General features: G+C 36.2%; 1 protein-coding gene across 2 annotated transcripts in view; it reads right to left on the bottom strand.

Moving 5' to 3' along the window:
• Positions 1-18,036, bottom strand: part of pwn (pawn) — a 169,496-nt gene that overhangs the window by 12,714 nt on the left and 138,746 nt on the right. For both annotated transcript variants that reach the window (XM_069829932.1, XM_069829930.1), the window contains exons 6-10: positions 16,207-16,343; positions 9,872-9,999; positions 7,708-7,993; positions 5,959-6,175; positions 1,106-1,231 (exon numbers count right to left, since the gene is read on the bottom strand). In XM_069829932.1, coding sequence (XP_069686033.1) covers positions 1,106-1,231; positions 5,959-6,175; positions 7,708-7,993; positions 9,872-9,999; positions 16,207-16,343 — 894 coding nt within the window. The remainder of the gene's footprint in view (positions 1-1,105; positions 1,232-5,958; positions 6,176-7,707; positions 7,994-9,871; positions 10,000-16,206; positions 16,344-18,036) is intronic.

The raw sequence follows: 18,036 nt of genomic DNA, 5'->3' as shown, positions 1-18,036 counted from the left end.
TTACCTGGTTGAGGTTTTTTCCGGGGTTTTCCCTCAACCCAATTTGAGCAAATGGGTAACTTTCGGTGCTGGACCCCAGACTCATTTCACTGGCATTATCACCTTCATCTCATTCAGACGCTAAATAACCTAAGATGTTGATAAAGCGTCGTAAAATAACCTACTAAAATTTAAAAAAAAAAAATCTCTTCTTGGATCTTTTCAAGTTTCTTCTGCTATCAGATTGTATGGATAGATGTAAGCTATTTTTGTCATTCTTTTGTTCTATGCTTTATTAATGATTATGTCTATTTTGCCTATTTATACTGCTATGCAAATCTAGCTTTCAGGTAAATCTCCCTATGAAGCAAACTTGAACAAATTCAAGGAAAAAATAGTTCCAGGACTAGGTATCGATCCCAGGACCATTGGCTTAGCGCACCAACACTCTATCGACTGAGCTACCCAGGAACTTCACACGACACCATCTCAATTTTTCCCTCTTTTATCCTGGGTAGCTCAGTCGGTAGAGCATTGGTGCACTAAGCCAAAGTCCCGGGATCGATACCCGGTCCTGGAACAATTTTTCCCTTCAATTTGATCAATTCTGCTTCACAGCGAGCTTTACCTGAAAGCTAGATTTGCATAACATACATTTTTCTAGGTACATTAACAGAAAATCACAATTTCAAGTCACACAGAATTTGTGTGCACTCGATGTGGGTTTCTGGCATCTTGTCAGCCCACTCGAGTTATGTGGATAAAAAAGGGAAAAATTGAGACATGTCGGGTGAAGTTCCTGGGTAGCTCTGTCGGTAGGGCGTTAGTGCGTTAAGACAAAGGTCCCGGGATCGATACCTGGCCCAGGAACAATTTTTCCCTTGAATTTATTTATACTGCTGTGTTTTAAAGTTATCACTCTTCCTCCTGTCTATTAGGCTGTAATCCTCTCCCTTTCCTAAAAAACTTATGTTGCTGTTTAGAGACATTGTTTATTTCGTTCTCTTAGAACTAAAAACCTAGGATTTGTTCAATGGATTCACTTTGATTAGTTTTTTATTCTTATTGATGTTTCCATGCCTTTTTTTTTAAGTGTTACAATAATTACAACTGGTCTGCTACTAACCTCCACATGCACAGACACACCAGAGTCAGTACAATGATGACAACAGCTGCTACTGAAGCCCCTACTGCTACTCCCAGGACCTCGCCATCCACTTCACACTGTGAGCCATAGAAATTGCTTGAACAGCTGTAAATAGTAGAAACATAGATTCGTTAATGCAGTTTACATTTGGTTAAGAATTGTCTTATCATGTTGCAGAAATTTATATTAAACTTGAATGGTTGTTTTAATCCTGAGCAGTGATGGATTCAGGAGATAGCTCAGAAAGGGAATTCTCTTTTGAGCTCATAATTTTGAGTTGTTTACCTAGGTATAGCTCGAAAACTCAATTAAAATTAAAGAATCGCTTGTTTTCAGTTTTACAAATTAGTCTAAATTAGAATTGGGCGTTTGTTTACATTTGCACAGCATGTCTTAAGTGCTTTCTCTAGTGTGCATTGTTCTGAAGATTGCCTAACCCCTAGACAATGTTGTACATAAACAGAGCTTTTGTGAGCTAACTACACTATGGCTAGTATGAGTGTTGTTAAACAATATTCAGGGCCTCAGTTGAATCTTCTGTGGGAAAGTGATTATTTTCAGACATAGAAAATGAGAAACAATGTTCAGTTTGTGGAAAAGCTATTTCCATTGTTAGAAAATTTCATCTAGAGCGCCATTATAAAACATACCAGTACCATATTAGTCAATATGGAAATGACCAGGGGCGTGCATTTAGGGTAAGCGGGGTAAGCGCCGCATACCCTACATACACTTCAAATTAATGTATAATTTTATTTCATTCAGCTTATAGATAAACACTTTTAATAAAGTGTATTCTGCACTTCATATATAAATTTTCTGCATTAACTACATTTCTGCAGTAAGGCAGCTCTTCGTTCACAGCTTGCCTTTAGCCTCATTTTACAGTGCTGGCGCATGCACGGACAGTAGACAAGGATGGAAAATTTCCTCGTACACCACTGTATTGCCTATACGCAAGAATAAGCACTGGGATTATCGCTTGTCCTGGCTTGTTAAGTTCCTGCAGAAGAATACCAGTGTTGATTGTTGAATTTGGCAGTGTGTGTGAAACATGCGATTTGTTTGTCAATTGAGATAATGTTCAGGATCTCTCAGTTATTTGAAGATTTGTTTCTTTGTGAGTGACAATTTATGTCGTAGTTTTCTGTGTATAAATTAAATTTTGATTAAGAATGGGCGATTCATTATGTCCTATCGAAAAATTATTGAAACACCCATTTCGACTACATTCTTTGCAAGAAAAATTAAACATAATACAAAGTGATCGACCATGTCCTGAAATGCCAACGCTTTTTGCAGTTCATAAAGACAAAGGAAAAGAATATACTCGACATTTTCAAGCGTCCCAATATCAGAAAACTCAGTGGATTGGAGGAAGTGCAAAATTAAATAAACTCTTTTGCTGGCCCTGTCTTATGTTTTCTAAAGAAGAAACAGTTTGGTCTAAAAATGGTTATGGTAATCTGAACAATCTGCACAATGCCATTAATAAACATGAAAAGCCACAGGCATATATTTTTAGTGTTTTACAGTTAAAGTCATTTGGATCATCCCGAATAGATGTACAGTTAGATTCACAACTTCGTGTCAGTGTCGAGCAACACAATGAAATGGTGCGAAAGAACAGGGAAATATTGAAGAGGTTAATTGATACAGTCTGTTTTCTAGCCATACATGAATTGCCATTTCGTGGTCATTGTGAGTCAGAAGAGGCAGTTAACAAAGAAGTATATTTAGGTGCGCTCAATTACCTTGCAAAATATGGCTTAACCCTCAGCTATCATCTCGAAACCTCTACCACGTTCCGCAGAACTTCAGATCGAATACAGAATGATTTGATTCTCGCTGTAAGTGATATTGTTATGGATAACATAAAACAAGAACTTTCAAAAACCTCATTTGTTGCAATCATGCTAGACGAAACTTCAGACATTATGAATGCATCCCAGCTTTCAACCACTCTTAGGTATGTTGATTCAGAGAATTGTGAGATTAATGAAAGATTCATATGTTTTACTGATGTAAGCAATGATAGATCTGCCAGTGGTTTATTCGAACATGTCCAAAATATAGCCATTGAGTATGACATAAGTAACAAGTTCGTTGCTCAAACGTTCGATGGAGTTGCTGTCATGGCTGGTCACACAAATGAACTGAGAGCTAAAATTCTTGAAAAATATCCTAAGGCAATATTTGTACACTGTTTCAGTCATAAATTAAATTTAATCTGGTTGCAGTCACTTACGTGTTTGAAAGAGTGCAGAATATTTTTACAGACTTTAACTGGTTTGGGTTCTTTCTTCAGTAAATTGTCCAAAAGAACACAACGACTTAAGGAATACACCTTAAAAAATGCCTAGACATGCTCCAACTAGATGGAATTTTACATCGTGTCTTGTTCAGACTGTAAGGGAACATAGGGGTGAATTTATTGGATTTTTTCAAGACATATTAGAAGACAGTTCTACCTGGGACAGTGAAACAGTTGTTACTGCACAAGGCCATTCTGAGAAAAAGATGTCCTATAAACATTTTGTCCTAATCGCAATATTTTCAGAGTTACATTAATTTGAAGTTATTAGTAAAATACCTTTTTTCTTTAGTTTTACGGGTAAAAAATATTACAAATAGAGAATGAATTATTCAGAAGTGCCATTTCTTTAATTGGCTAGTTTTCTGAAGCAAAAAATAAGCTCCGTAAGGGAGGTAAATCCTCGTGAATCACATTCATGACTAATGTGTATAATAAAAGAAATGTCAATAAGTAAATTTCAGAGCTTACCCACACAAAAAATACACCGCATGCCCCTGGAAATGACATAGAAGTGGATCATAAACCCCTTACTAGAGTGACCAGACATCCTCTTTTGTCCGGACATGTCCTCCTTTTTTAGGCTTTTGTCCGGGGTCTGGGTGGATTTAAAAAAAATCAAGAAATATCCTCCTTTTGGTAACTTGTATGTCTGATATTTTGAAACTATGTGATTTGATGCCTTTTTCAAGTGATTTGCCAGTAGGTGGCAGCAATATCGACAGAATATACCAGTACTCTTTGCCAACAATCATAACTCTCTTTGCTCCTTCTTTTGATAATAATTATAGTTCCCTTGGGTTTCATATGTAGCTAACTGTATATTATCAAGTTTTATCATAAGTATGCTATAATAAAATACATATTGACATAATTTTAAATACAGTATAGGCCTAAGCCTAAATCTAAATAGATATTTTCTGTCCTCTTTAATAATTATAGTTTCCTTGACTTTCATATGTAGCTAACTGTAAAATCATTATTATTAAGTTTTATCATAATTATTTTGTAATAAAATAGATATTAACATACTTTTAAGTATGATATAAGCCTAAATCTATACTGTATATTGACGTAATTTAAAGTATAATATAGGCCTAACCCTAAATCAAAATAGGTTACATATTTTCTGTCCTCTTTTTTCGAACAGTGTTCTCCTTTTAGAAGCTTTGTGTCCTCTTTTTTATCGATGTGAATCTGGTCACCCTACCCCTTACAAATGATCAAGATAAACTTGCGATAGAATGAAGTACGGTATTTTAATCCTACTGTATGCCTTGAATATGTTATGCATTATTAGAAATCTTCCTTCTAACATGTTAAGATTTAACTTATACAAAATTCATAATTATTGCACTTTCTGGATGATAATAGTGTGCTCTGTGAATCAGTGAAACAAGCTTGCTGCAAAGTAGCTTATCTCATAGCTCGGATATTTAATCCACTTTGTGAAGAGAAATTTGTGAAAGAGTACCATAAACTGGGGTTACTTTGAACACAGAGGAAACTTTGACCATTTTTTTTTTTCAAAAAATCATATTTAGGTTTCTACATGCTGCATTTGTTATATATGGCGGTAAATTATCATAAAATCATTCTCATACCAAATTTACCTCCATCTATAACAAGTGCAGCATGTAGAAACCTAAATATGATTTTCTGAAAAAAATGGTCAAAGTTTCCTCTGTGTTCAAAGTAACCCCAGTATACAAGTGCTTATTAATGCTTTATGTCTTCAATTTTCTCGAAAAGTTAAATCTTTAAGCCTGTCCCAGTGCACTGTTACATGTCGAATTGAACACTTAACATGAGCTACAAATGAACAGTTAGCCACAATAGTGAGTGAAGTTATAGTTTTTTCTGTAGCTATTGATGAAAGGAGGGGAAAAAAAACTGACCATCCTATCCCATTATCTTCTGGCTTAGTTGCCTCATGAATGATGCCCTATTGATATCACTTATGAGGTTCCAACAAGTCTTGGACTGCTGACTAAATATAAGGCCTACATTGATGAAAACACAGACTAACTAACACAGATCAGCTTGCTGTTTATGCCCGAGGAGTGGATGAAAACTTAATCCATCCTCAGACTTCAGCTCACATGCTTGCTTAGAGCTTTCGTGGTGACTCTTTAGCTTTAGTCATAAAAGAAAGAAAGACGTTGGTGGGTGCCAAAGCTTTACAAAAACCAAAAGCACTAGGATGGCCGCGATTTGTTGAAAGGTATAGTACATGAAGAGAGTGCAGGACATTTCAAGAATCTCTCAGGATTTCGAGTGGTGTCCGTCCCTGCCTATGGGTGACTCTGGTGGACACCTTATCTTATTAAGCTATTAATGTAACCTATTTTTCTAGTTTCTTTCAAACAATTCAAAGGAGTGGAGGAGTGGTTATGTTCAAATTTCCTGGCATATGACATTCTCATCTTCATGGATAAAAACATATGGTAACCACAGTAATACTTAAAACAGTGGTCAAGAAATTTTCAGATACAATTCTGCAATACTGGACACCCACTAGCAGACAGGCTGGCCACTCTCATAGCGACATTCTCCACGACTGCTGCAGTGTTCTGATGAGCATGTCTCACATTGCCGACCACTGCGATGGGGGTTCCCAGCCCAAGGATCCCGATAACCCTCTGGGCAGGAGCAACGGAATGAGCCAAAGATATTGCTGCATATGGCCTGATGATGACAGTCATGTAATTCTCTGCTACTACATTCATCCACATCTGTAAGAATACATATACTACTGTATATTCAGGGGACTGGAGTCCATGTTGGTAATATTGCCAGCAGCACCAGACAAAAATAGAAATAAATAAAGATAATTAATAATGCATATTATTTATATTTTTATCAAGGTTATAAACCCGGACTATTGTCGTATCCGTGACTGTTAAGAGTGATTACTTTGTTTTTATTGTCACTGTTCAGCAAAACTCAAATTAGTGTTACATTTTACAGCGTTTTGTGTGATTGTGGATGTTTAGCTATCATAGTGAAGAGTTTAGAAAATCTATAAGATGAATTCGCTCATGGCCTAGGAATACAAAGGCTGCATCATTGAGGAAAAGATAAAGTTTTGGTAGAATTAAAGATTTTTCAAAGAAAATCAGACTTTAGTCCCACTCAAGGGAAGATGGGTCACCTTGTTAATTCAATGAAGAATCGTAATAGTCCAAGAGACATGAAAGGAAAAAAAACTGCCTCCATAAGATAAAGGAGGAAAAATTGGCTACTATACATGACCTCATTGGTTATTTCCAAAGTAGGCTCAGCCATTACAGTTTTAAGAAAACTGACGAAGCTTACAGTACCTTTCTGAAGAGTTAAACGTGCAAAAGATGTACAATATTTTATTTATCTATTTATTTAATCTGGCAGGATTAAGGCCATAAGGCCTTCTCTTCCATCCTACCAGATAGCACATATAAATACAAAAAATAAATACAAACACTGATGAAAAATTAAAGCCCTATAGAGCGTCAACAGGTTCAAAAGAACACTATGGAGCTCTCATCAAGCTAATACAAGAAAAAAAGAAAGAAAAACGGAGATAGTAATGATGATAGTGATAACTAATAATAATAATAATAATAATAATAATAATAATAATAATAATAATAATAATAATAATAAATACATTACATATAAAGTGTCAATTTTACAACAGCATTGGTACAATATTTATTATATGTCATGGGTTAAGCCGAAATTGCGCAACCTGACAGGTGTTCAACAAGCAATTCCATGAACTAGAATGTGATTCTTTAATTTGAAAGTGGATTTTTCTGTAAAACTCCTATTCTTTAACATACAAATTTATTTTGCTGAAATATATTTCTGAATATTCGTAAGGAAAGGAATTTATAGAATATTACTGATGCTTACATAATTCCACATAATACTCAATAACTTTAAGAAAAATTCGATGCACTGAGGTGGGAGGGTTAGTTACAATTCGCATGCTATTTGATGCAAATAGGCTGTGTGCCTAGTACTCTATATGTATCTAATATAATTATAACTGACGTGATCAAAATATTAATTCTGGATCATCAATAATTCTATAAATCAATTTGATATGCTTACAGAAATCTCGAATTGATTTTTTACTTTATACTACTACTACTACTACTGCTGCTGCTTTATGTATATAACTTTATTTGACATGTTCCATTACATGAATTGTAATACTACACGCCATTTTGCACATTTCAACATAGATACATTTTTTAACATTGTTTTCTTTATGCATTACCTTGCAGATGTGAAACTGAGCCTGGAGGACTGTCAACCCAGAGTGCACTGTGTCCCACATTGTTGTTCCTCCTGTGGATGACTCCCAGGAGATGTCTCTGTATGTCATGCCTCACGGCTGGTCTCAGAGTCTCTACACTCTCCTCCAGCTGCAATGTCAGGTTCACAAACACTGCCCCGCGTTTAGTTCCGCCTGGTTCTGAGCCTCCTGGCATGGTGTATAGGCCGTTCACACGCACACCCATGAAGTCATCAGAGAACGGCGTCATGGACATCGCAGAATCAATCTTGTAACAAAATCAGACATACATCTTGTTTCACAACTTTTAAGAAGGAGAATTGAGTTCATGCAAGTTCCTGGACGTTAGACTACCACTATTTTTCCAGCTGTTTGACAGTTTTGCATTTAATTCAGAGAAGAGTATTGGTGTACTTTAAAACATTTGCGATTAATAATAAAAATTATATTATCCGTGGTAATGAAGGGGGTGGACTGAATGGTTAATCGAAAAAATCGGATAATCCGTACCATAAAATATTTTCATGAATTAAGCATATAATACTTGGTTTCATAATTTGAAATTCCTACCATACTGCATCTATTGGTGCCTTCATACTACACACTATACAATGTTATGCTGGTTATAACTAATGAAAACAGTGAAATACAATAATACGTACTACTTTGTTTTATTCTATTAAATTGCGCATATTTCTAATACCAATCTTGTATTCTGATGCGCTATGAACCACAGTTTTTCCTTTCCCAAACAGCTCAACATGTTTTCTTTGGACATTTTGCACGGAATGACTAAATGATGCATAGGTTTGCAGTTGTATGGAAGTTCTTGGGGTCATTTCTTTCAAAGCTGATAGTGACTGTTTTACAAGTTGTGAAAAAACCTTCTCCCAAAAGTGTTTCTACTGCCGGTAACGATAGTATTTCTACTACATACTATGTAATGGTAAAAGCTGGTAATAACCTTCCATAGAAAAAATGCGTGTAAACATATTGTACAGTACTTAGTATTTTTCTGCAAAATAGCAAGAGTAAGACAGTCGGATAATCCACCAATCGGTTAATAGGGTGACGGATAATCGAGATTCTACTGTAATTGACTTTTCCCTTTGGTACTGAACTTTTCATTTTTTACTTTATAATATACAGTCTGGCCAGCTTGCACAACAAATCCTGTGGCACAATGAGAGCTTCATATCTCAGCAGCAATATTTAATACAATAAAATTAAACTATAAGTTAAAAATAAACTTGGTCATTTTAATATAAAATTATGCAATTATTTTGTATTATAATTTCAACTTATCTGAATCTCAACATAACCTTCAAATTTTGTCACTTTTGTTTTCCAGCAATCATTACATTTAACTGAGCTAGCATCAATGCCTCTATTCAACTGATGATAATGTTGACAAACAGCGTTCGCTAATAATGAGAGGTGACCTGAGTCGTACATGCTTTCTGATTGCCACATTCACGTTGTGTTTTCTGGGAAAAATCGATACATAACTTATTGTTAAAGTTTGTGATATGGAATGTTGTGCTCAGTTTCCACAGCATTCATTACATAATTTTCTGTTCTAGTACCTCTCGTACATTAAAATTTATACTGCCCAGCATTGTCAGCCAGCAAAATATACCCTTTTGTGTAGTAAGTGCTTCTGACCTGACCGTATACTTCAATTGACTACAAATTAAATGGGAGAAGTAAAGATACATTTTGCACCCCTAGAGCAACACTGCCACAACTCAAAAATTGGCTGTTTGAGTTACGTCCGTTTTCTGGTTCTTGGAATAGTCCTCTTACACAAATTAAAACCGTCATATCTCTAACTTGCTTGAACCAGAGGCTACGTGAGATAAATCAGTGTTAAAAAGTGTTATTAATATCACGAATCAAAACTTTAAAATGCGATTATCTCAAAAGTGACGGTAGTTCCCTAGTACCCGGTGCTCGTTACATAGGTCATTTTTATGTTTACACAGTGGCTCCTTTCTGAAAAGAATTTTAATAGTTTGTTACTAGATGTGATTCTAGTCAGTTTGTAATATTTTTTGGTCCAGGGAAAATATTTAAAATATACGTCTTTTATGATTATACAACAATGGTGCGATTTATTCTGCAGATAATAGTAATATAAACTCACTGCTCGACTAGACTCCCATTCCAACGTTTTGTACTCCTCTGATTCAGGGTCCTGCAATTTGCCATCCCACACAACTCTTCTGTCGTAGAGGCGATCCACACGAAGGGACATCAATATAGATACCACTCCTGCAACAAAATAGTAAGTTATGTTATTAAATGACGTATATTTTATCATTATAAAAATTACCCAGTGATTAAAATAATCTCTATTTGAAATAAAACTTCGTCATATTGTTCAAAATATCTAATTGATACTTCTTTTTTGCAGACACAACATTATTACTGCCAGAGTTCTCTACCTGCAAACTCTAGGTATCCATAACACACAGTAATAAGTAAGTTAATAACGAACAAAAGCTGACATGTTTCCCAACCTATTCCCTGAAACTTCACCCATGAATTTGCAAACGTGGCAACATAGAGTAGAAATATTTTGTCGGGCATGTAGAGCCTGAGAATAAATCAATCAACTGTATACTTATACTGAGACCAAACTCATCAGACCGAACTTTGAGAATTTTCGAATAATACAGAGTGATCTGTTTGAGAAAACATAAAATAAAAGGACTGTAATATGAGAACATTACTGTTTATTTTTAAACATAAAATAAAAGGACTGTAACATGAGAACATTACTATTTATTTTTCAGTAATCTGTGAACACATTCTAGAAGGATGGGAGTTTTCCACATTATACCTCAATATGCCCATCATTGTATACATAATACAATTCACATTGTGAGGATGATTCCTCCCATCTCGTGGTAATTTTTTTCAAAAGCTGAGATGGTCTTTGCTTTGAGATTATCAATACAGTATCATTGGGTTGCTGTGAAAAAGACATTATTTCTTACAAAACCTAAAACAAAGAAACTGGGTGATATCAAGTCTGGTGAATTTGAAGACCACGTAATTGGCCCACCTTGACAGCACCAGTTGATGTCAAATGTTATTCAGTAAACCACGAACTACTTTTCCTCAAGGAGGTGATACCACACTCTAGTATGTACAGTCACGGAGCTCAATACGTAGTAAATATGCATCCTTAGATAGTTGCTAACCACTAGGATCGCTAATATCGCCTCATCACGGACAATGCGAATTAGTACCGACACAGTCTATTGTTCCTAGTACCCTCAACAACTCAGCTTCGTGGCTGTATATACTAGACTGTAGTAATATGTCAGCAATATGTGCAATGGAGGAGGAAAAGAACTGATCACCCTACCTCTTCTATTCTAGCTTAGTTGCCTCATGAGTGATGTCTTATTGGTGTCACTTATGAGGTTCAAACCTGTCTCCGGACAGTTGACTAAATATAAACAACCAGATCAGCCGGTATATTCTATGTCATATTGACGTAGGCTAAACATTGTTGTACAATACTTTATGTCCGTACTTCCCAAATAAACTGATTTATTATAATTAATATACTGTAGAGTATATAAAGAATATAAAGATGACATACCTAAGTAAGTATAGTAGACCTAAACCATTTCACGAAGAAAGAAATAAGGTACCTATGTTATGACAATCCAACATTCAGATTTTCTATTGATTAACCTAATGGACTCGTATTTAAATTATTTAAATTCCCTGCACACTGATTTAATGTTCAGTTTGCGGATGAATTTGCAGTGTGCTGTAAAAAATTAATAAAATTATAACTACTAACGCAAATTTTTATGTAGAATTTATTAGAGGCTATGACGAAAGTACTATGTAGGTCTACATACTTACTGATTAAGATGTCTTACTAAGATATTATTGTGGTGTGGTAAATCTCATACACCCCAAGCTTATCAAACGAGGCAATTACAATAACTTATTGTGATCGTGCTTAAACCAATAGGTACAAACTTGTAATTAAATTATCAATCAATTAAAATAAAAACTCTCTCGGAAACGAGCAATTTGATTATTTCCATGGTAACAATTTATTATAATACTTTTATAATACATTTTTGTAATCCATTATAACCAAAGTTAACATAGTTCAAGCTGAAAAACGAAGAGAAAGCTTAAAAAGATATTCTTAAAGGAAAGAAAGATAGGGATGTTTGTAATAGAAAGTATGCTCTTTTATATGTCGAATTTATTTGGAGAAATAAACTTTGCTTGTATATGAAACGAAATTCTACTAACATTGGCCTATTTAAGATTACTTTTCTTGTAATTCTTTCACTTCTTCTTCTTTCATTTGGTTATTTAATGACGTTGTATCAACTACGGGATTATTTAGATCGATGGGATTGGTGATAGCGAGATCAGGCCGAGGATTCGCCATAAATCATCTGACATTTGCCTTATGGTTGGGGAAAATCTCCGAAAAAAACTCAACTATGCAATTAATCCAAGCGAGAATCGAACCCGCGCCCAAACGCATCTCGGATTGCGTCTTCTTCTAATAATTCTTTTTATTATTATTATTATTATTATTATTATTATTATTATTATTATTATTATTTCTTGATTAATTATTTCATACTTACTCCGGAAAAAAAATATTTATAGCTGTCAAAAATCAAACAGTAGTTATCAGCGTAGGTATTTTACACACTTTCAACTGCAGACATTATTCATCGTCGAAATTCAATGTAGGCAAGATATGACCGACAAAATTTGCCTGGAGACATTTATCTGGTACAGGGTTATTTTACATGCCATGTATTTACAATATGGGGATCCCCCCCCCCCCCCCAGCTTTACTTTCCTCTCGGAGTCATGCTAAGGTTTGTATTGCCCTTGGCCAGGTCTGAACCCACGAACCTCGGAGTCAACAACGAATGTGTTAATCATGAGACCACCGAGGACGACTGCTTTTGTATACTGGTAATCCTGCTATGTCTCCTCCATTTAAAGTCATGATAGGGCCTTTGTTACTTCTGACGAGATTCTGGCTGATATGTACAGTACATCTACAGTATTATCAGGCAGTACATCTCACTTGACGATGTGTCAGAGGAAGAACAATTGTTTGTATGCATCTGAAGTTTGATTATTGTAATATGTTACTAGTCAACAGTGTAGGGTTCGATCCCCGCTTGGGCTGATTACCTGGTTGGGTTTTTTCCGAGGTTTTCCCCAACCGTAAGGTGAATGCCAGGCAATCTATGGCGAATCCTCGGCCTCATCTCGCCAAATACCATCTCGCTATCACCAATCTCATCGACGCTAAATAACCTCGTAGTTGATACAGCGTCATTAAATAATCAACTTAAAAAATCAGCAGAGTATGCAGTGGAGGGGGAAAGGAACTGGTCACCCTACTTCATTATTAGGCGGCTTGGGATACCTTTACGGCGGCAATAGGTTGATGCACAAAGGAGCTTAGAGACATGTGATGTTACTCTCGTAGGTACATTTTATTAAGAACGCAAAATGACTTGTCAGCCGTCCCGTTGCGCGCTGTAGGAACCGAACCTAAGCCAGCAGAGTACTGTGCGCAGTCATAGTGAACAGTTGTCTGACGTTAGTGTCGAGGTTGTTTGTCACAGTGTTTACGTGTACAGTAGAGCCTCTCGTTTAGCCACAGTGAAAACGTAAACAAAGTGCAGGTAACGTGTGGGGGGGAGGTCGAGCCGTACGATAAACACGAGGGATGCACAAGGTTTTAGTTACAATTAATTATATTATTTAGCGTTAATTGACATATTTTCCGAAAACACACAATATAAAAGAACACAAATTGTATAACATTATCATATAGGCTACACATTTTAACAAACAAGAAATTGTAATGTTGAAATAATTCAATATAACAAATCAAATTTTGCTACTTAGTCTGTATGATGTTTTCAAGCAGTATTTTTACGATCATGAATTTCATTCTCTGTATGACTAACATAATATCACCGTCTTCTGTACTGTACCTGAATAAATTGAATTTTGAGAAGGGATAATTATTATGTTTAGGAAATAGTGGTGTCACTTCAGGTCAATATATTGTAGTTTTGTTAATTCGGCCACAGAAGACGGTGATATTATGTTAGTCATACAGAGAATGAAATTCATGATCGTAAAAATACTGCTTGAAAACATCATACAGACTAAGTAGCAAAATTTGATTTGTTATATTGAATTATTTCAACATTACATTGCTTGTTTGTTAAAATGTGTGTATGATAAAGCTATGCAATTTGTGTTCTTTTGTGTTGTGTGTTTTTGGAAAATATAATTTCAATTAATGCTCCGCCATAAATGTTGTAACTAAAACCTTGTGCATCCCTCGTGTTTATCGTACGGCTCGTCCTCTCCCACACATTAGCTGCACTTTGTTTACGTTTTCACTGTGCCTAAACGAGACGCTCTGCTGTATTTGGTAACGTGTACAAGTGCAATGTCGAAACACCAGTCGTATTATTTGCATTCACCATTGACATCCTGTGATGTTGAACGGTCGTTCTCAAAATATAAAAACTGTTTGAGTGATGGCCGCATGACGTTTCATTTCGCGAATCTTCGGATGTATTTTGTTGTTCACTATAATGCTGGCAACGAAACCAAAGAAGATGGAACCTTGCTTGTATAAGGTATGTATTTATGTAGTTTATTTTCAAACATAACCAGACTGCAATACCTTTGTTTATGTCCATAGTGTGTGTCCAGTTCCTTGTGTGTAAAAGCTATAGTCACTGCTTGCGTACGGGCTATTCCATCTCAAATCGACCGAAATATAGAGAAATTGACCTTGCAATTTTTAAATACAATGAAACTTTTTCTATCCGTAGACAACTGTGATACAGTGCTTTGTCCAAAGTTTGAGGCATCAGAACTTCATAGTGTTTAAATTAAAAATATTTAAATTTATCGTATTTTCATAAAATTAGCATCTTTAAACTGTTGTGGCTCCGTAACCCTTTCACCCAATGATCAAAATCATGGTTTATTTTGATGCTGAGAAATAAAGTTTATATTGACATGTAAACAGTTTTTCTTACTTTTTATGGAAATGGAGAAATTTAGATTTTTCTTCATTAAGACACCTTTGACCACGGAAAAATATTTTTAAAATATATGGTTAGATTTCGCTTTGAAAGTATAAATAAACACATATTTTTTACTGGTGCACCGTTGATAAGAAAGTATTGAAAATATCAAATAAAGAAAATAAATAGTACGCGCGTGAAGTAACCAGCTGACTGTGAGGCGGGAGCTAGCCGAGACAAGCAAGGCCAGGAGACAAACACGTGATGTTTTGTCTAGTAGCGCATAGCTGGGCTAGCTTTATCAAAAGTTTTCATAAACACAGGAGTAAAATGACGCCCAACGCTCGCTTATCTTCAGCTCTCGGACAGTGCGTGCGGTACTGCGCCGTTCAAGTCTAGGCGTGTGAAAATAATTTATTTAATACCCTCGAAACTTATTGCCGAGCCACTAAGCAAACAATGCCGAATCCCTCTTAATAATGCAAGGTTTTTTTCTCAATATTTTTTACATTTTTACAAATTGGCAAAAAGCCTAAAAGTAAGTAAAATCAGATTATCTATCTCTCTGTATACAATAAAAATAAGGATTACTTCTTATCATAACCTACCAAATGTCAGCTTCAAAATGAGCTCTCGTTCAATGTTCTGCAGTAAATGGTTCCAGAGTTCTGAGCGCTGAAAGAGGCTTGTTTTTATAAAATACGCTAAATTTGTCGCTCAATAGTACGAAAACAGTTTACTTTTGATAGTATATTTTTGAAAATGCACTGTCCTCAGCACCTTGTATAAATAGGGAAAAAATTAGAATATTAAAAAAATGCGAGATTTTTTACTGATCGATTTCATATGGAATAGCCCGTACATTGATTGCTAAAGTATCCTGGTTCCACCCTCTATTTATATTCTAGCTTAGTTACCTCACTGTCTTCGAACAGCTGACTAAAAAAAACAACATAGGGCCTTTGATTGGGCTCCCCCGAGAATTATCGACAGCAGATATGTGCTACAGCTGACGATCCTGCTAATTTGAAGTAGTAACGCGAGGCAATGCCAATTAGAAGACATGTTCTCGAAATTCAGCTGCATGTAAAGCGGCCCACACAGGATGAGACATGTCTCGAGTGAGGCATGCAGCGATACACGGGTCTCAGAAATAGATCTCATCTATGTGGGCTGGTCTCTCCATGTAATCCCATATCATTGAGATGGTCTCACTTGATACCGCCCCAGATGGGACCATTTTTTAACACGAGGAATCTCTCTTCGAATGCCCCCTATTAATTTTATTGGGGGCTCTGTAAGTTGTGGGGGCATATTGTGCCTTTCCTCCTCCCCAAGTCAGCGCCTATGCTCAGTGCTCACAATAACTCTATGGGTGAAACTCAATTTTTCCCGTAACACTTACTTCTGCAAGGCTCTCGGTGCTTTCTTCGACTGTAGCCGGGTCTGCAGTGGCAAGAAGACACGCCCACCTCTGTGCGACACATCTCATTCTGCGCCGAATCGCACGTGGAGTCGTCCCCGACTATACACGTGTCAATCCTGTAACAATCCATATTCACATTATGTTACGCGACATCTAAATCCTTCGATCTTGAAATTTAACACAATTATTACTAGACAGTGGATGCGGGATGACTTAAGGAAAAGTGAAGTTGTTTCGTATCGGAGTATATGGCACGTGCCGCGCCGTCCGTCTTTTGTGTACCTAGCGAGTACAGCAGCGTACAAAACGAATGAACCCCGATCTGTTGATAGTAACATTGCAATGCAATGTGTGCAGTTGTGTTATCCTGCTCAAGTATTTAGTACGCGTTGAATATGTTGTGCTGATCCATTCACAATGGCAAAACGTTAAATTCGCTTAGAGATACGAAATGCAATTAAGAAGTATGAGAGTGACATTTTATGTATTAACGAAGAAATATCGTGTGTAATGTATGTAAAATTGAAATAAAAACCAGAACAACTCAGACTTTAGAGAAACATTGCAACAGTACATCGCACAGGAAATGCGTTGAAATGAAATCTGAGGAACTATTTACATCTCATCATCATCATCATCATCATCATCATCATCATCATCATCATCATCATCATCATCATCATGTAGTTGTGCGGGTCTAACGACACGTGCAAAATGATGCTCAGTACAAATATTCCTCTAAAGAAATTGAGTGATCCCCATTTTAGAGGTTTTTTTTTCAGAAATTCTCTCGATACAAAAACTGTTTAAGCGATAGGCGAAGACGATTCAGCTTCGACAACTTACGAGAATATATCGTCGTTTACTGCAACGCTGGTAATTGCATCAATGATGACGAGGATTGAACTTTGCGAGGTATGTACTACAGTACGTTATTTTCTTTTCCTTCTGACTGTACGGAGATACAGTAGCAAGTTGACGTCATCTGTTTATGTTTAAAACCTGTTCAGCCAATGGTCTGAATGAAAAAAATGTAACATATAGTAAATGTGCACCTACATTCAACGATAAGTCACCTCGCATCCACTAATTATTACAATACCCGAAATGTACAGTGAATATCATCCATAAATGAACGGATAGCTGGAAGAACATGGTAGTCTATGTTGCTTTTCGGAATTTTATAGGAGGAGCGTCAAATTGTTCTCGGTCATATGGACACCAGGAGAGCTGCACTAAATTGACTACATGCCACGTTATTCCACACAAGGTTATTAATACGTTCTTAAATGTGGGAAGAGGTAGGACTATTTATAAATAAGGATCACGTTATCACATAAAATGATTCACAACTCTTTTCCGCTTATTTAAACTCTTTTGGTCACTGGCAGTAACATTCAAACGATTCATGCTGCACCACCCAATGCTAAACACTGGCTGATGTAATGAACAGAGCTCGACAACATACCACAGTCTAGTATATACAGTCACGAAGCTTGAGTTGTGAGGGTGCTAGGAACAATAGACTGTGACGGTACTATTTCGCATTGTTTGTAATGAGGCGATATTAGCGATCCTAGTGGTTAGCAACTATCTATGGATGCATATTTACTACATATTGAGCTTCGTGACTGTATATACTAGACTGTGAACATACCACATTCTTCCACTGCGTCAGTGCCACAATTTTATTATACAGTATTGTCATCTACTGGTACCTATTACAAATACCATGGAATGTCACGATGTACCGGAAGCATCATATTTCCCTGTTTCACGCAAAAACTCTCAGTTTTGAGAAAATGTAAC

Source organism: Periplaneta americana, chromosome 1 (assembly GCF_040183065.1).
Source record: "Periplaneta americana isolate PAMFEO1 chromosome 1, P.americana_PAMFEO1_priV1, whole genome shotgun sequence".
NCBI classification, from domain to species: domain Eukaryota; kingdom Metazoa; phylum Arthropoda; class Insecta; order Blattodea; family Blattidae; genus Periplaneta; species Periplaneta americana.
Note: the sequence above shows the minus strand (reverse complement) of the source record. Positions and strands in the feature narration are given on the sequence as shown.